This window comes from Diceros bicornis, unplaced genomic scaffold (genome assembly GCF_020826845.1).
Source record: "Diceros bicornis minor isolate mBicDic1 unplaced genomic scaffold, mDicBic1.mat.cur scaffold_67_ctg1, whole genome shotgun sequence".
NCBI classification, from domain to species: Eukaryota; Metazoa; Chordata; class Mammalia; order Perissodactyla; family Rhinocerotidae; genus Diceros; species Diceros bicornis.
In genome coordinates, this window is record NW_026691553.1 from 2091463 (window position 1) to 2111268 (window position 19806).

Consider the following 19806-nt stretch of genomic DNA (forward strand, 5'->3'; position numbering starts at 1 on the left):
ATAGCCACAGAGACCCTCACCCTAACCCAACAATCAAAAATCATTGATGCTAACCTGCAAATGTCCAAAACTCTCATATCTGAGAATGAAAGCTGAAGTGCTCATCTTTCTCAAGTGCAAGAAATGTTAGGCCTGCTTGATCCAGCAACGCCGGCAAAAATGGTTGTGACAATAGATCGGTCTTTGATTCGCTAATAACTAACCAACAAGGCGTGGGTATGTTATTAACACTTCCTGTATGTGGAGTAAGCACGGATAAGGTGGCCACTCTCCCAAAAAGCCTGAATCATGAAATCTTCACCATAAAAAACTTAACTCACACCTGAGCACACTCCGTAATTCAACCACGACATTATGAGAGGCCTCTGCCGAGAGTGATTCGTTCTCCTGGTTAACCCCAAATTAGTGGCAGCCTGGATACCAGCCAGCTTCCAGGGGCTTGTCATGCTTTGACTCGTTTTTCCCTTTTTATGTCATAGTGAAACGTTTTTTAGGCTGTTTAGGGCAACTCATGCCCCGCTCTCTGGAACTCTCCTCTGCTATTTGGGCCACTCAAATAATTGAGCTCAAAACTGATGTCAAGACATTAAGGGGCCAATTGTAAGATAATATTTTCAAAGAGCTCTCTTGACCCTGTTTGAAGTCCTGGCTAAAAACTGTTAATTGCCCTTTCCCCAGCAGCCCCTGGGCCAGGTACCACACAGCTAGGGACCACTCTTATGCCTCAAGGCCAGAGTTATTCAAATTAGCTGATCCCCTGGAAGCCCACAATACCTAGCTCACCCCACTCTGCTCGCCGTATACAAACCAACACCACACACAGTTACAGTTTACTGTTACCCTGGCCTGGGTGCAACTCCCTCTGTGGCCCAGCCTGGCAACTTTCTCTTGTTTGGGGCTGTAAGTAACAAAGATATCTACCTGCTGTCTACCCCAGTGTTTTTGTATCGTGTCTCACCATCAAAACAATCTTTAAAACTTATAAAATATAGGGCCAGCCTGGTGGCGTAGTGGTTAAGGGCGCCCGTGCTCTGCTGCATTGGCTCGAGGGTTCACAGGTTCGGATCCTGGCCGCACACTGATGCACCACTTGTCAAGCCATGCTGTGGCGGCGTCCCATATAAAGTAGAGGAAGATGGGCATGGACGTTAGCCCAGGGCCAGTCTTCCTCAGCAAAAAAAAAAGAGCATTGGCAGAGGTTAGCTCGGGGCTGATCTTCCTCACACAAAAAATAAATAAATAAATAAAAACATAAAACATAAAACACAACCCAGAAAAACGAATTTTAAACATTGTTTGTAAATAAAATGACGTAATATTAGAGATCGTATTTCCATCCCGTCTCGACCTGGAAAGATTTGTCTGAAATAGGCAGCCTATTGAATGCATTAGGAGTTTTAGCCCGTTCAGTAAGTGTGTTGAGTTGTCTGGTCCATCCCAAATTTATATAAGCTTTTATTGTTTTGTTCTTAAATCAGTTAAATAGGAACTTAACTGCCTTAGGGGTATCACCCTTTTATATTTCAAAGTTCTCTAGGGACACACTCAAAAATTGACCTAAAATAAATTCCTTTCCAGTGTAAATTGTACACCTACGAATTTTCATGAGCACATCTCGCATCTTGCGGTTGTTCTGACAAGAGTTCCTGCTCCGGGGCTCGTGTTCCAACTTCCCACCAGCACCAAGCTCTCGGGAAGCCGCAGGTTTCCTGATTTAAAGTATGCCGAACAAAAACAAGTCTACATTTAGATACGGAGACACTTTATTCACAAAGACTGTTGCAATAAAGACAAGGCTCAGATCTCAGGGATGTGCAAGGTCTCAACTCAGACGCAAAAGGGCTTCTTGTTACTACGTAAGGAGGGCGAGCAGTAGGGGAAACTGGGCAGAGGAGCTGGCTGCGGGACCACACGGCTGGAGAGGACAGGGCCTCCTGCGGTCAGCCCATTCTCGGGAGAAGCTGACCAGGGGCTGGTACAGCATCTCAGAGCCTGCTCAGACCGGGGGAGTGACCCAAAGCTCAGGGCCTGTTGGGAAGGAAGTCTGACAAGGTTGGGTAAGAAATGGGACCTTGGTCAGCCCCAGAGGTGGGGGCGGGGAAGGACAGCTGGGCCTCCGGGTGTCAAAGGTCACACGTCAAAACCGAGCCTTGCACGCGGTGACCTCACTGTTGAGTGAGTGTCTTTGTTCTTTGGCAAAGGATACAGATCCACGGTGACCTGGTCCCCAGGCCGACCCCTGACTCCGGAGGTCACCAAGCCCTCTTCTGTCGAGGGTCCGGATAGGGGGTCTCCGCGGGGAAACTAAGTCACGATTTCCAGATGAAGGAGGACGCAGGCGGGGCCGCGGAGCTGCGGGCAGACGCCGGCTCCATCCAGCCGGGAGCGGGCTCTGCTCGGATCCCACGACCCGAGCGGGCGAGTCCAGGTCCGAAGAGGAGGCCCGGCAGGGAAAGGCTGAGACCGGGAACTCGCACGTCCGCCTGGCTCAGCCACGTGACCTGCGGCCCCGCCTGTCACTCGGAACACTGTCCAATCAGGAATAACGGGGCGGTGACGGGGGGGGAGGAACAATCAGAAACTCGGGGGCGGGACGGGGGGGGGGGAACTGCCCAATAAAAGGATGAGGGGCGGGCTCTGGACAGCTGTCCAATCAAGGGCGCCGGGGGCGGGTCTAGGATCACTGTCCCATCAGGGGCCAAGGCAGTGGAGGCGCCCAGAATACGGCCCAATCAGGACGCAGGTTCCCGGAGCCCCGTCCAATCAGAGCCGGGGGCGGGCGCGCTCGCACGGCGTGGACGTCGCTCTCGTCCGGCCGCGTCCCCGCGCGCACCTGCCCCGCGCGGCTCCAGGTGTCCCGTCCCCGTGGCTCTCACCTGCCGGGGCCGCAGGGCCGCGGCGAAGACGTCCGGAGAGTCCGGAGCGGGCGGAGATGGTGAGTGCGCGGGCCGGGCCGGGACCGGGAGGGACTGGTGCGAACCGGCCGGAACCGGCTGGAAGCGGCCGCGGGCCCGGGTCTCCCCGCGCCCCCCTGGGTCCCCTCCCCTCGAGTCCCCGCCCTCCGCCGCGGGGAGGGTCCCGGCTCCCGTCCCGGCCCCGCGTCCCCCGAGTCCCCGCCCTCGGCTGCGGGGAGGGTCCCGGCTCCCGTCCCGGCCCCGCGTGGGGGTCCCGGGTCCCCCGAGTCCTTGGCCGGGCGGGGTCGAGGAGGAGGGACGACCCCGCCGGGCGATCAGGGGCTTCTCGAAGATAAAATCAAATCCCTATTAGGTTGGGGACAGACCTCAATCCTGTTAACAAACAAAATTCAGCTGAGTAAATTCTAAAGCTCTAATGGGCTTTTTCCACCGATTCGTGAATCGGGCGGCGTCCGTTCCAGCGGGCAGAAGGAGCTTGGAGGAGGGGCACGAAAGGAAAGACTTCCAGGCAGAAGGGAGCGGGAACAAGGAAGTTGTATTAGCAAAAACTGGCTTATTTGTGGCAAGGTCCCGTTCCATTAGGGGATGGCAGGCGTCCATCAGGCAGATGACTTCACTAGTGCTGACCAGGTAATTCCTGATTGACTGGTTTAGGATTCCATTCCTGGGAGAGGCAGAAACTGCAATTGTCTCAGTTTGGTGGCGGACGGCTTAGCATAAGTGACTCCATTTGGGGCTTGTGGTCTTGTTTTTATCATCCCAAAGACTGAAGCGCTAGGGACAAGGCTCGGGTCTCAGAGATGTGCCAGCCTCTCAAACCAAGCAGAAAAGGGATTGTGTTTTCTAAACAAGGGTGAGCAGGAAGGCGGTTTGCCGGGACCCCTCTCTCCCCACCCCCGTGGTCAGCGCATCGCGGGCCCAGGGCCGCAGGGCTCGTGCGCATCGCGGTGCTGGTTCCCGCGGGGCGGGGAGTCGGGGGCTGGGGGAGGACAGAGGCTGAGAGAAGTCGGGTGAGAAACGGGCGGATGTGAACACGCGGTCAGGCCTGTGTGAAATGAACAATCCGAACTCAGAGAGACTTGCCCACAGGAGAAGTCCTGCAGGGGCGGGGAGAGGGGACAGTGCCCCGGGGGCGGGGGCTCTGCAGTGGGGGAGGGGGCTCTGGCCGTAAGATCTGCAGGCGTCTCCAGAGTCGGGCGGAGTGTCTCTGTGCAGAGAGGAGCAGACACGACCAGGAGAAGCAGGCGTGATGTTGGGCTGGCAGGTCCCTGAGCCCAGCCTGTCCTGGGAGGGGCTGTGTGCTGACCAGGCTGAGGGCGGCCGCAGCTCAGGGGTCTGCGGGGGAAGAGAGGCTGAGCCAGTGGGGCCAACACGCATTCGTTCTGCTTGTTATTTGTCCTGCTTGTCAGTGGACGAGCAGTTCAGCTAATCATTGACAAGACACAGAATGGAGATTTGAGGGGTCTGTGTCTGGCCTTGTCCTGGATAAACAAGGGGGGCTTGCATGTGAGTCTTAGGGGTGGGGGTGGGGGGCTTCCTTTCACCTTCCCTGGATGTTTCCAGGAGCCCAGGGCTCAGGGAGGATTCCGCATTGTCACCTGAGACCTGTGATCTGCCCCCTCTGTGTCCCTCCCTGCACGAATAGCTTTCTCTTATTCCAGCCTCAGGTTCAGCAGGTGTGAAGTCACTGGATTCTTTTTGCCTCGTCCCTTCCCCATAGTGAGGGTGTCAGTGTCTCAGGTCTCTGCCCTGTTCTGCTGACTCGTATTATTCTGGGGCATTCCAGAGATGTGGCTGCGGAGAGTGTCTCAGTACAGAGAACGTCCTCTCTCCCAGGAGAATTGCGGGGAAAGTGCACGCGGTCCCACTCGTTCATGCAGGTGGGGGGAGTCGTGGATTTAAAGGTTCGTAAAAATCAAAGTGACTCTGCCATGCAGGGTGCGGAGTTTGTGACGCTGTGTGATCCTGTCCTGTTAATAGCTGGTTGTCACAGGTTAATGGAAATTCTGTGCAGTGTGACCTGTGAAACTGAGATGTGTTCATTGCTGATTTTTGATTTACAGTTTGTTCTCATGAGGATAGTAGTGAACCAGTGTTTGTTTTCTGGAAGGGATAAGCAGTGACCAGTTTAAAACCATAAAAGTGCCCTAGAATTCCCCGCCCTTGCTTTATGCTTGACAGAGAGGGAAGCGGGATTCTGTGGGTTCTCATCCACACGCTGGGGTGGGGTCTGTGTCCCATTTAAATGATCCAGGGGTCTTGGAGCAGGTGCATCTCCTGGGCTGGGGACAAGCTGCTCCTAATGCTGAGCCTGCGTGGGAGGTGAAGGAAGGGGCAGGGGTCTTGCTGGGTGTCACCCCTGCAGGTGACTCCACCCCCAGAACCACCGCAGAAGGAGCTGTTGGTGCTGAGAGCAGCCACAGAGCAGGGGCAGGGAGACCCCCCTGCAGAGGTGCTGGGGGCGGGGTGGGGCTGCCCTGGGGCTGTGTCCTGAGGGTGGGTTTTGCATCCTCCATAGAGTGGGTGGAGTGAAGTGTGGTGTGTGCCAACTGAGTGAGTCTGTGAAGGTCAGACTTGGGGAAGCTCCTTGGGTTCATCTGCTGCTGGAAGGGTTTATGGAAGTGAGAGTTTATACGGGTCAGAACGTGATCTCTGAGCGTCTCCTCCCCGGGGAGAATTGAGGCCTGGAGGGGGGCTTTTCTACGCTGAGGAGGGGGAGCAGGGTGTGGGCAGCTCCTGAGTTCAGTCATGGGGTCTCAGGGTCCCCTCACTCCTTCCCTGGTGTTACTGAACCAGGTTCGTTTAGCCGGCCGCCCAGAAAGCCAATCACGGAGACGACAAGATTGCAGAGAGAGAGGGTTTAATTACAAGGCAGCCACGTGAGGAAACGGGAGAATGAATCTCAAATCCGCTTCCCCGAAAACAGGGACTCAGGGATATTTATCTGGAAGGGGGCAAGGTGGTCTAAAATATGGAGATAGATGATTGGAGGTGAGGAGAGGTGAGGTAATTGATGATCTGTGCAGGCGTAGTTAGACTTCATGCCGCTTCATAGGACGAATGTTCACGAAATGGCGGCATTGGCATGACCCGAGGGTGGAGTTTTTAGCCTCTTGACGTCAAAAGGTCCCCTATCGGACATCTACGTGGGCCCAGTTGATGAGTGGGTGGTCTCAACCGGCCTGAAGTGGACAGGGGGCTCTAATTCCTGAAAAACAGCTCAAACATTCATTAGCATGGTGACCCAGGCTTCAAGGAGATGTTTTCTGTAGGAACCTAGTGGGAGTCAGCATATTGCAGCATATTGCCTAAGCGGCACAGTTAACACTGGGCGGGTAAACAGCTAAAGGCTACAGCCAGTACTTGTAAAAAGGAAACAAACTTTAATCTTGAGTCCCTAGCTACTTTATCATCAATGGCCAACTTTTTGCTGGTTTCCCTGGGAGGGGCCACCCTGGCTCCCTCTCAGCAGGGGGCCGGGCCCCCAGCTCAGGGTCAGGTTCCACCCTGTGCGTTCGGGTGGCCGTGTGGGCTGTGGCGCGGGTGCTGGTCTGAGCGGGCTCACGCTGGGCTCATCTTCCCGTCTCCTGACGGACCTGCTGCCGGGTGGCCCCAGGGCGCTCAAGCACTCACACTGCTGTCCCACTGTGTGAAGGTGTAAGGTTTGTATCTTCTTGGTTGGTTGGTGGCGTCTCCCAGCTGCTGCCCCCAGGGTGACCCGCTCCTGGTTCTCTGTGTTGTTCTCTGCAGCTTTACATCTGGGTCACCCGGGTGCCTCCTCCCTTCCAGTCTTGTGGGGCCTGGGTTGTCTCGAGTTTATTTTTCCCTTTTGTCGGCAGTGCTGCTACAGTCATTCTTGTGTGTGTCTCCAGGTGCAAATGGGTCATAAATATTTTACACGTTGGAGAATAATTGTGGGCTTGTAGATTATGGATATGTTCCAATTTCCTAGGACATGCGGATGGAGGAGTGTGGGAATCGAGTGTCTTACTGTCGCACACGTGTGTTTATTCTACATCATTTCCGGCACTTGGAGTAACTGACTTGTGTCCATCTCGAGTGTGAAGTGGGGTCTCCTGGGGTTCCACGTTGGTTTGTACTGATTCCCATTGGGGTTGAGCATTTCTCGTGAGGCATTTCATCTCCCGTCAGCGAGATTTCAGTCATGTCCTCCCCTCTAAGTCATTTGTGTGTTACTGATTTCTTATGTTTTCTTTCCATGGTCTGGACAGTCATCCTTTTTCATTTCTAGGTATTGCAAATATCTTCTCCCAGATCGTGGTTTAGTATATCTTTCTCTGTATTCTACACGTTGATGGACTCTTCTTACTTTTTATTTTTTGTGAGGAAGACCGGCTCTGAGCTAACATCTGTTGCAAATCCTCCTCCTTTTTTTTTTCCCCCAAAGCCCCAGTAGATAGTTGTGCATCATAGCTGCACAGCCTTCTAGTTTCTGTATGTGGGACGTGGCCTCAGCATGGCTGGAGAAGCGGTGTGTCGGTGCTCGCCTGGGATCTGAACCCGGGCCGCCAGCAGCGGAGCACGCGCACTTAACCACTAAGCCACGGGGCCGGCCCCTTCTTACTTTAATAGACTTGAATTTCTGAGTCTCTTCCTCTGTAGCTTACTCATATTTTTCCTATATAAGAAAACTCTCCCAACTCTCAAGTCATAAATGTGTCTGCTGGTAACTTCTCCTCAGTGTCCTACTTTCATCTCTCACAGTTAAATCTACAGTGTGTTAGTTATTGTACGTGAGGTTGATAAGGAAACAGATTCCTTATTCCCTTGTAGATAACCAGTTGTCACTGCCCCACATGTCAAAGTGTCTCCATCTCTCCCGCCGCCTGGCACCACCTGCTCTGGGGCAGATCCACTTGCCAACATCGGGGTCAGGGGAGGGCCTGGTTCAGGTGGTCCTGTGGTTTAAAAAGCTTTGATGTCTGTTAGGGAAAATCTCACCACCTTGTTCTATAGAAAATGTCAGATATTCTTAGAAATTTGTCTTCCATTTCAGGTTTTAGAAGTAGTTTTTCTTTTTTGTGTGTGTGAGGAAGATCAGCCCTGAGCTAACATCCACGCTAATCCTCCTCTTTTTGCTGAGGAAGACCGGCTCTGAGCTAACATCTATTGCCAATCCTCCTCCTTTTTTTTCCCCCCAAAGCCCCAGTAGATAGTTGCATGTCATAGTTGCACATCCTTCTAGTTGCTGTATGTGGGACGCGGCCTCAGCATGGCCGGAGAAGCGGTGCGTTGGTGTGCGCCCGGGATCCAAACCCAGGCCGCCAGTAGCGGAGCGCGCGCACTTAACCACTAAGCCATGGGGCCGGCTCTAGAAGTAGTTTTTCTTAAGTTCAAGCAAAAGAGAAATAAACCAACCCCAAACATACCTGGTTGTAGATTTAATGGAATTTTCTTACAACTCTTGACCTGTTTGGGAGAGTGGACATCATGGTCTCCTTTGTGAGGACATGCACCATCTCTACGTTTATTTCATTCTGCTATGGTGTCATTTAATGGCATTTTCAAATATTTCCAGTAAGTCATTTTATATCCTTCATTAGACATATTTTAGGACTTAAAGAAAATACTTCAATAGCAATAGCAATTAATTTTAAAGGGCTATTTTAAAAATTTATTTTTCAACTGATTGTTTCTAGTGATTTGAGAATACCTTGAGATTTATTTTTATGAGTTTGCATTCTGGAATCTTGCTAAAAATCTGATTCTGTGATTATCTTCATAGTCTTTTTGGCTGTGACATACAAAATCTCTTGAGCTATGAATAAACGCAAATGTTTTCTTTCTTTCTTTTTTTTTTTTTTTTGAGGAAGATCAGCCCTGAACTAACATCCATGCCAAACTTCCTCTTTTTGCTGAGGAAGACTGGCTCTGAGCTAACATCTATTACCAGTCCTCCTCCTTTTTTTTTCCCTTTTTCTCCCCAAAGCCCCAGTAGATAGTCGTATGTCATAGTTGCACATCCTTCTAGTTGCTGTATGTGGGACGCGGCCTCAGCATGGCCAGAGAAGCGGTGCGTCGGTGCGCGCCCGGGGTCCGAACCTAGGCCACCAGCAGCAGAATGCATGCACTTAACTGCTAAGCCATGGGGCCGGCCCCAAATGTTTTTTTCTGTTACAGTATTTTTTCCTGGTAAAACTACACCATTAGTTTCCTCTATTAATGATTTTAAAAACTCAAGGATGTACTACAGTTCAGCATTGGAGAGATTTATGTGTTTGTTATTATAAAGAGCTCAGGGTGAGAGGTGCATTTGGGTACTTGAAAAGACTCTGAAAAGAAGCAAGACTTGAAATTTGGTTGTTTGTTGATCCATTTAGAAGACCTCAGTGATCAAACAACTAAAAACTCAGAATAGAAGATAAATAGGAATTTCTTAGATTCATTGTCTCCAACAAAACAAAAATGACATTTGAAGGCATCCTTTCCTCCCATCCTGGTGTATGCAGCAGAGAGACGTGTTTTAGATAGGAACCAGCATTTCTCCTCAAATGCATCGGGCAGGTTTGTTTTTATATTCTCCTCTTCTACATGCCATTGAGAGCACTTATGACCACGCACATCGTGTCCCCACCGAGAGACAAGTGTAGACAGATATCTATTTACTAAGGAGGAACTTTCACCTTTGAGAAATAAAAAGTAACTCAAAGAGGATTATGTGTAAAGTTTTACTATCGGTACTTAAATTTTTCTGAAGCAATTTCTGTTTCAGGAATAAAGAGAAAGACGAGATGGAGACTTGACTTACTATGAGAAATCCATTAATATGGATCATGTGGTGGAATAATTGTTCACTCAATGTTTACTCAATTGGGATGAGAGTTTGTTTTGAGGAAGATCAGCCCTGAGCTAATCTGTTGCAGATCCTCTTTTTGCTGAGGAAGACTGGCCCTGGGCTAACATCCGTGCCCATCTTCCTCCACTTCATATGGGACGCCGCCACAGCATGGCTTGATAAGCAGTGCGTAGGACTGCGCCTGGGATCCGAACCTGCGAACCTCGGGCCGCTGAAGCGGAGCACACGAACTTAACCGCTATGCCACCAGCAGGCCCCTGGGATGAGAATTTGAAAAGGACTTCACACACCTTTAAAAATATCACGTCCACCAGAATGAGATCTTATAAATTAATACTGATTATTATTTCTCATATTTGCCTATTTTCAAAGCTGAGCGGGCTTCATAAAGTGCACTAAGGGTGACATGATCCCCTTTTATGAAGGCAGGTTTGTGAAAATAATTTAATGCAACCACATCTCTCCATGAACTGTCAGCTTACATTTTTTACCTAAGAAACATACCAAGAATTGTGTTTTATAGAAAGCCCCCTCCCTTCCAGAAAAGAGTCATGAAAGATATTAGACCCACTTTTTCTTTTTTTGAGGAAGATTGGCCCTGTGCTAACATCTGTTGCCAATCTTCCTCTTTTTTTCTTGTTCCTCCCCAAAGCCCCAGCACATAGTTGTATATCATAGTTGTAGAGTTGTAGCTCTTCTATTTGGGATGCCGCCTCAGCGTGGCTTGATGAGTGGTGAGTAGGTCCACGCCCAGGATCCGAACTGGTGCACCCTGGGCCGCCAAAGCAGAACACGAGAACTTAACCGCTACACCACCAGGCCGGCCCCTGGGCCCACTTTACTCTTTCAAGTACGCTCTTTCCTCAACTCTGGGTCTGAGCACAGTTCATCACCTTTAGAGCCAGTTGTCTTGAAGGCTTGTGAGATAATAGAAAATACGTATTGGTGTCTGCCCCCAGCTCCTGACAGGGCTCCTGGCACCCTTGGAATTTCCCGGGCGATAGGAGTGTCTTTTGCTCTAATGAGGTGACTCTGGGTGGGCTCCTGAATGGGGTCTGGTCACTGGAAAGACCAAGCAAGGATTAGAAGCTTAGAGTTTTCAGCCCTGCCCTCATTCTCCTGAGAGGGGAGAAGGAATGAAAATGAAGCTAATGATGGATCTTGCCGATGTGATGAGAGACTCCATAAAAATCCCAATAGTACAGGGTTCATAGAGAGCTTCCAGGTTGGTGAACAGATGGAGGTGTGGGGCGGGTGGTGAACCGGAGAGGGCATGGAAGCTCCGCCCCTTCCCGCATGCCTGGCTCTACTCATCTCTTCTACCTGGATGTTCATCTGTTTGCTTTATCACTTCCTTTAATAAACTGCTGAACACAAGTAATGTTTCCCTGAGTTCTGTGAGCCGCGCTAGCAAATTAATCAAACCCAGGGAGGGGTCGTTGGAACCTCTAATCTGTAGGTGGTTGGCCAGAAGCACAGGTGACGACTGCAGTGTGTGTGTGTTTGGAGGATGGGAGGCGGTTAGGGGCAGTCTTGTGGACCTGAGCCTTACCTGTGGGATCTGACGCTATTTCTGGGTACATGGTGTCAGAATTGAGTTAACATGTAGAACACCCAGCTGGTGTCACAGAGAATTGCTTGGTGTGGGGAAAACCTCCACACACTGGTGACCAGAAGTCTCAGAAGTGAAGAGTTCTCTGTGAAGGTACAGGAGACACACACAGGGAAGAAACTCACGGGGGAAGAGCTGGGTTGTTCCCAACACATGAGAAACTGTAGGTTTCCTTTACGAGTCTTCACCACATCAGCCCAGCCCATCCTCCAGGAGGATCTCCTTGCTGATCTATCTGCCAGCTTATGATTCTGTGCTTTTGAAAGTTATTTTTGGTTTTTTCTTGCTTGATGGGGTCATGTTAGGAGTTTCAACTGAGATGATGTTGCTCATGGAAGTCACAGGATTAGTGGGACAATTCTTCGGAAACTGTCCGTGGCAGATTCAGACAATACCTGGGTTGTGGCGGCTCCAAGATGAACCGCTGTGCTTCCTGGAACCTGGCTGACATGCTCTGTGTTACAGCTGCACGTGGAGGGTGTGTCTGGGGCTGTGTCTCTGTCCAGGAAATCTATTAACCAGGCTTTGGGATCACCATTTTGACCCCATATTGAAAGGAAACTGGACTGAATTCCCAGAAACTTCCCTCTCCTTTAGAAATAGAATGTAATGCTTCTAGTCCATCTCCTGGTCCTTGTTGGCACTTGTCACAGCCTTGACAGTTGATGGCCCCAGCAGATGGGGTGCCTGGGAGAGTGGGGAGAAGCAGACTAAATGTTATCCTGAAATGTCCTTTTCTTCCTGTCACTGTGTATAGAAATGAAATTGACTTTCAAATATTATACTTTTCATCACACTCTTCCTAAGCCAGTTATAAGTTTTAATAATATGTCTTTAGGGTTTGGGGATTTCTAAATACTAAATCTTTTCATCTACTAATCATGAAGTTTAGTTTTTTCCCTTTGTAAATCTTTTACCAACATCTTCTTGCCCGTGGCGGCACTGGCTTGGCCTTCACGTGATAGAATTGTACATATGCGCGTCCTCACCTCCTTGTTCCTGATCTCAGAAGGACAGTGTCCACATTTCGTGTTAAAGAGGAAGTTGGCTGTAGTTTTCTGTAGACACCATTTTTTTCTGATTATGCATGTTCCCTTCTAGTCTGTCAGTGTGTTGTCGTTAATGAACACTGACAGGAGACATGCGTGTCTTCAGGTGTGGACAGGAAGCCTATGGTTCCAGTGTCTTTTTTTCCATAAAGGCACAAATTATACCCATTGAAGAATCAATATTTCATCCATCTTGCCTTTTTGGAATAAAATGAAATTGATTTGATTCATTATGCTGTTTATGCGTTATGTGTTAGATTTGCTTTTAAAAAGCCCTTTACCTTCGTGTATATGAGTGTCATTGTGTGTGAATATTGTTTGAATTGTCCCATTCTGGTCTTGGTAATAATATTCTGTAATTTCTTTCTACAATTTGAAATCACCGATTTTTGACTATTTGGTATCTGATCTGTGAACTGTATAAGATTTCCATTTAGAGTGTGTGGATATTTGAATCTACAGATTTCGTTTCTTTAACGAGCACAGACATTCTCCGATGTTCTGGTCACTGCATCGTATCAGGTATGTTTCCTGACGTCAGTACATTTATCCCATTATATCTAATCTAAAATATTTTTTCCCACAAGTGGTTTGTAATAGCTCCTCAGTCTGCTTAATCTCTGAAAATCTGTAATTTTGTTCCTTTTCCACGCTTTGTTTGCCAGACTTCTATTGTTTTTGAATAAAATTGCCATTAGCTAAAGAAGGATGTATTTTTTTTTTGTTTTCTTTTTTTTGTTGTTGTTTGTGAGGAAGATCAGCCCTGTGCTAACATCTGCCAATCCTCGTTTTTTTTTGCTGAGGAAGACTGGCCCAGGGCTAACATCCGTGCCCATCTTCCTCCACTTTATATGGGACGCCACCACAGCATGGCTTGCCAAGCAGTGCGTCGGTGCGCGCCCGGGATCCAAACCGGCGAACCCCGGGCTGCTGCAGCGTGAGCACTTAACCGTTTGCACTACCGGGCCGGCCCCCAAGAAGGATGTATTTTTAACTTGTCTGGATCTATGTTTAAGACGCTTTGAAATAATATTTACATACCATAAAGTTTACTTGTTTAAAGTATAAAATTCAGTGGTTTTTAGTATATTTACAGAATTGTGCAACCATCCCGATGTTCTAATTTTAGGATATTTTTATCATCCCAGAAAGAAAACTGGTATCTGCTGACAGTCACTCCACTCTCTAGTCCACCCCCTCCCTGGGTTCTAGACAATTTATTAATCTACTTCTATGTCTGTAGATTGGCGTATTCTGTACAATTCATATACTTGAGATCCTGCTTCGTGTGGTCTTTTCTGAAGCTGGTTCCTGTTCTCAAAGTTCATTGATTTTGTGCCGTGGACCAGGATTTCATTCCTCTTATTGTCCAATCATACTCTGTTGTATGAATATTCCACATTTGGCTTATCCAGATCACTTGATGGACTTTTGTTTCCATGTTTCGTCTTTTATGAATTATGCTGCTGTTTTGATGTTTATTTCTGCTTTTCTTGGGTAGATGGATACCTAGGAGTGGAATTGCTGTTATATGGTAGCTCTGTGTTGATCATTGAGGACCCGCCAGACTGTCTTCCAAAGTGGCTGCACCATTTACATTCCCATCAGCAACGTGTGAGGGTTCCAGCTTCCTCACGTCCCGCCAGCACTTGTTTGTCCATCTTATAGCCATCCTCGAGGGTGTGAAGAGGGTCTGCTTGTAGTTTCGGTTTGCATTTCCCTGGTGGCTGATGTCTAGCATCTTTTCATGTGCTTATTGCCCAGTTGCATTTCTTTGGAGACATGTCTATTCACATTCCTTGCCCATTATTTAATTATTTTGTCTTTATAACATTGTCTGTCATTTTTTACTGCTGTCATCTGAGTTTTTTAAATATAGTGAGAATACGAGTCTCCTATCAGGTGTGGTTAGCAAACCCCGTTTGCTATCCCAGGTGAGGTACCTGACCTTCTCTGTAGCCGATGTAGTTGGGATTTTTTTTTTTTTAGATTTTAAGAACATATTTTTTATTTAAACAGTCTGATTTTTTTCATAATTGTTTGCACTTTACTTCATGGGTATGCTATCATTCCAGATTCTTCTAAAGATATTAATTAGGTGTGTTTTTCTCTCTGTTAAAGTCAAGTTTGGCTCCATTACCATGACATTCTTCAGCGACTCTTCTTTGTGGGGCCATATTCCTCAAATTTCTGGCACTTGGTTCTTTATTAGGCCCTGCAGTTTGAGAACTTCTTCAGGAACCAGGCTCTCCTCTTACCCATCAGGTGTGCCTGGCCCCAGGACCTGGCCCACGTCTGTGCCCACAGTGTCCCCCTCATCCTTGGAGGGGGTCGTGTTTGCCTTTGTCAGATGTGAGGGCATTAGACCAGGGTCTTCAATGTTTTCCCTCCAAGGAGAGATTGTTCAGCTCAGGCAGCACTGGAAATCTCAGTGTTCACAACATCCTGATGTTCTGCTTCCAGTTCTTGGAGCTGACAAGGACATAACTTTAGATCGAGCCAAGTGTCCATTTCCATGATATCTGAATGGTGATTCCCTTTTTCAATCTTTACCTCAGAATCTGCTCTATCTGAGGAAAAATAATTCTTATAATCATGCGTGTATAAGTCTATCAATTGTTGTGCTTGCACTTTGCTTCACATTTCCAAGCATTTACCATCACTGCATATACTGCATTTGATTTGCTTCTTTATTGTCATTTCCCACGAGAGTGTGAGCTCAGGAGTCCTAGGAATTGAGTCCAGGTCCCTGACTCTCATCCTCCCACACACACTGCTGAAGTTGGGACCTGGCTGAAATAGAGTATGTGGGCTGTTTCAGGACTCAGTGGTCTTTGAGGACGTGGCTGTGAACTTCACCCCGGAGGAGTGGGCTTTGCTGGATGCTGCTCAGAGGAAGCTCTACAGAGATGTGATGCTGGAGACCTGCAGGAACCTGGCCTCAGTGGGTGAGGACGGCTTCATGCCTTCACTCAGTCTTTTAGGGAACAAATATTTCTTACAGTTGACCTTTCTTATGATGACCAAAAATGGGAATATGTGGGAAAAAAGAGAGTCACTGTCGAAGCTTTTTGGAACCACTTAGAGTCAAATAGCTTTTCCATGAAAACAAGTTTCATTTATTAAATGGACTTTTTATTAGTCTTGATGAAAAGTCTGAGGGTCTCTAATTTTATAAGCGTGAGCATAGGCTCTTGTGTCACTTTGGGACAGTGAGAGCAGCTTTATGGTTTCCACCCTGTGACAGTTAGACTGTGGTTAACACACAGTTGACATGGTAACTTTGCTACGATTAACCCCACACTTATCCATCATCACTGGTCTTGAAGACAAAGTATGGGCCCATCTCATGGAATGTTTGTTCCCCTCCATCCTCCCTCATGGTGAGCTCTTCTCCTCGAGTAGTCACCAGCCGCACACACCATCCACGCCCCATGGCAGCTGGGGCTGTGGAGAAAGGCTTCCTCTAGGGCCTCTGTGCCTGAGAACACCAGGAGAGCAACCACCCTCAGAAGGAACAGGTTCTGGATGAGGAACTGATGTTTGGACATGTGCACTTAGAGATGTAACACAGTCACTGAGAGAGTGACGTGTGTCATTTACCTACTTCCCTGTTAAATTTTCATCCATCCTCTTGCCCTGGGGAAGACTGTCTCTATCTCCCCTTGTAAGGGGAGCATTTGAGGATGTGCCTTTGCCCAGTTCCTTCCTACTTTGCTTTTCTGATAGTATTTATTTCAACATCACTCTCCATGTCTTTTGAAGTATTTCTTAATGAAAAGGCTGCAATTTTGACTCATTTTCCCTGCTTTTACCAAGGTCCCAAATAGCTGAGGTCCTGAGAGTTTTTCTTTGTTTCCGTGTCCATTCTTCCTTATAAAATGTGTTTACATTTTGGAGCAGTGTGTGAAAAGAAATCCACATACGGTCTATTTTCTTTTTTTATGGCACCATTTCTTTCCCAAGAAATTAAATTATGCCACTGATTGTTGCAGATTGTTGCACTGAAGTTAAAAGAAGTGGATCATTTTCTCAGTGGGACTTTTTGGAGAATGAAATATCCAGTGAAGAGAAAATAGTAACATTCACAGGAAATGATTCCTGGTCTGTTTTTGGAGAAAGCTGGACATTTCATAACATTGGAGATCAGCACCAAACCCAGGAGAGATGTGTGAGGTGAGTGGCATTCCCACAGGAGGTATGGGATCTCAGCAGAGTGTTACCCTCACTTGAAATTTTTAAAAAAAGTAGAAATCTAGCTACACAATTGTGTCCTCAAAGAGTTTTCACAAAACAAGATTTTCATAAATGGGGTGTAGATATTGAGCATCTGAAACACAAGTCAATAATGATTCCTGATCAACAATGATCAGGAAACCTTGTATGTAATAAATTCTGAAAGCTATGGCTATATTTGTGCCCTCAGCCAGAGCACTTATCTTTTCCACTTTGTAACAATGCAGACAGTGCCGAAAACATACCTATTCATTGTAAATGGCCAGTACCTAGTCAGAATAATCATTGAGGACTGTCAATAAATCATTTATAAGGAAATCACTTATAATCATTAGTCCCTAACGGTGTGCTTCCTATTTTGAACAGAAGTCGTTTCGTGGAGGGTCTCTGTGAAAGGAATGAAGGTGATCACTGTGGAGAAATTCTGGACCAGATTACAAACCTTCCTGTGCATGACTGTTATCTGACTGGAGTTAAACCCAGTGAATGCACGAAGTGTGGAAAATCCTTCACGGATTGTTCTTTCCTTAGGAATCAGCAAAGATCTCACACTGGAGACAAACATTATCCATGTGAGGAATGTGGGCAGCCCTGCAGTTGTGTCTCGTGCCTGAGTACTCACATGGAAACATACTTTGTAGAGAAACCATATATATGTCAGGATACTGGGAGAGCATCTAAGAGAAATGTGAGGAGTCTGGGTCGTAAAAAGTCTTTTGAGTGTAAGAAATGTAGACAAGCTTTCACTTGCCCCTCATCCTTTCAGGAACATGTGAGACTTCACTCTAGACAGAAAATCCATGTATGTAAGGTATGTGGGAAATCCTTTATGTATGAGTCCTACCTTACACGGCACATGAGAACACACACTGGAGAGAAACCCTATGAATGTCAGGAGTGTGGGAAAGCCTTCAGTTATCCTGCATCCCTGCAAGGACACATGAGGATGCACACTGGAGAGAAACCTTACGTGTGTAAGGAATGTGGGAAAGCCTTCGGTTGTGCCAAATACTTTACTGTACACGTGAAAACACACATTGGAGTGAAACCCTATGAATGTACAGAGTGTGGGAAAGCCTACAGTTGTTCCTCATCCCTCCGAGAACATATGAGAATGCACAGTGAAGAGAAACCCTATGAATGTAAGGAGTGTGGGAAAGCCTTCAGGCATCCTCGATACTTTCAAAGACACGTGAGAATGCACAGCGGAGTGAAACGTTATGAGTGTAAGGAATGTGGGAAAGCCTACAGTTGTTCCTCATCCCTTCGAGAACATGCGAGAACACACACTGGGGAGAGACCCTTTGAGTGTCAGCACTGTGGGAAAGCCTTCACTCGTCACTCCTCCCTTCGGGGACATGTGAGAACGCACACTGGAGAGAGAGCATATGAATGTTCACACTGTGGGAAAGCCTTCCGTTGGCCCTCATCCTTACAGAAACATGTGAGAACACACAATGAAGAGAAACCCTATACGTGTCAGCAATGTGGAAAAGCCTTTTGGTATCCCGCCAACCTGCGAGCACACATGAGAACACACACTCGGGGGAAGCCCTATGAATGTCAGTTCTGTGGCAAGACCTTCAGGCATCCCGCAAATCTGCGAGTACATGTGACAACACACACTGGGGGAAAACCATGAATGTAAAGATTATGGGAGAGCTTTCATTCTCCCTTAAAACCTTGTAAATGCAAGCAAACACACTCGTATGAACGGAAATATTGGGAAACCTTCAGGTATATCACCTCACTCATTCTGTACTTGAAAACTCAGGGCAGGACAGAAATCTTTTAATTGTTATATATATGGTTTTCCCTTTGTAAGTGTGTCATCCTGTGTAGGGATCCCCATTGTATTAATTTCTAGTTCACGTTGCTGATATGAACACTGAATAATATCCTATGACCCCCTCATCTGTACTACATATATTTTGTTGTCTCAGATTTTAAATATGTGTACATTTACGTAAAACTTGTCTCATTTCCATTACAATGTCTTTGGGACCCAAGGGTGCTAAGTGGTTGTTTTTTTTTTTCATGTGCAACTTGATACAATTTTAGACAAAAGTATATGATCATGATATGAGACCTGTATTGCTGAAATGTATTTTCTGGTCCACTCCTGCACATACCAGAATTTTCTGGCTCCATATCTCCCTTCTTTTTCAGTCTTTATTATTGAAATGTGTATCTTCCACATTGTTTATTGCTAGTAGATACCACATCTGTGTTCCTCACAGAAGTTAGCAATTGTGGAAAGATCTTGAAAGAGGACAGTCCTTTCTGATTATGTTCATAATTTGACCTCTGCTCATTGTCCTTGATCTTGGAAATGGACATGATGCATTGAGTTCAGGAGAGCTGTGGCCTGAAGATGAGAGCTGATGTCCAGATGCTTCTACTGAATTGTGTTGTCAGCTTGGGTGAGAGGGGAAACCATGTATCCCGGAGTCCTTCTGTTTGTGGTTCTGAGGTAAAGTTCAGGAGCAGAGGAAGGTGCATGAGGTTTGGAAAGGAGAAGTGAGGAAGCCATGACTCTCAGATCTTCTGTCCTGTCAGGAGACAGGTGCATGGGAACCTGGTGGGCCTGCATCACAGCGCACTCTTCTGACTTCTGGCTCTGCCTGTCTGGAACAGCCCCCATCCAAAGTCCATGTTTGACGTGAGTTCCCTCTCAGGCAGCAGATTCCACAGACTCTCCCACGAGCTACCCCATTGTGGACCCTCTTTGGTTTTCAGGTTGACACAGTTCGGTGCATTTTCCTGCAGCTCTTTGGTGTCCCTCAGACCACTTCAGGCTGTCATGGTGATCTTCTCATCCTGGGCCTGCTTCATCTCCAAGTCTCCTAATGACTGGTCTCTAAATGATAAGACCAGTATGTTTAATTAGTTTCTAAATTTATATGTGATTACCCAGTGTTCAGTTCTTTCTTTATGTTATTCAAAATAATGTACGCTTTTTTTGTCAAATACAGTTCTCTAGATTGTTTCTTAGAAAGCACACATTACCTATTTTTTCAAATCTGTTGTATACTTACAAGTGTTATGTTTGATGTTTCATTAACTGATAGGATATGTTAAAATATTCCATTCTAGAGAATTAACTTATTCTTGTAATTGTGTCAGTTTTTCTGTATATGTTTTGGGGTAATAGTACCAACAACATATACCTTTTCA

General features: G+C 47.2%; 1 protein-coding gene across 1 annotated transcript; it reads left to right on the forward strand.

Moving 5' to 3' along the window:
• Positions 1 to 2763: 2763 nt before the first annotated feature.
• Positions 2764 to 19806, forward strand: LOC131403352 (zinc finger protein 77-like). The gene is made up of 4 exons (XM_058537620.1): positions 2764 to 2935; positions 15215 to 15341; positions 16389 to 16569; positions 16996 to 19806. Exons 1-4 carry the CDS (start codon positions 2933 to 2935, stop codon positions 18269 to 18271), a joined length of 1587 nt encoding a protein of 528 aa, XP_058393603.1. The 5' UTR covers positions 2764 to 2932; the 3' UTR covers positions 18272 to 19806.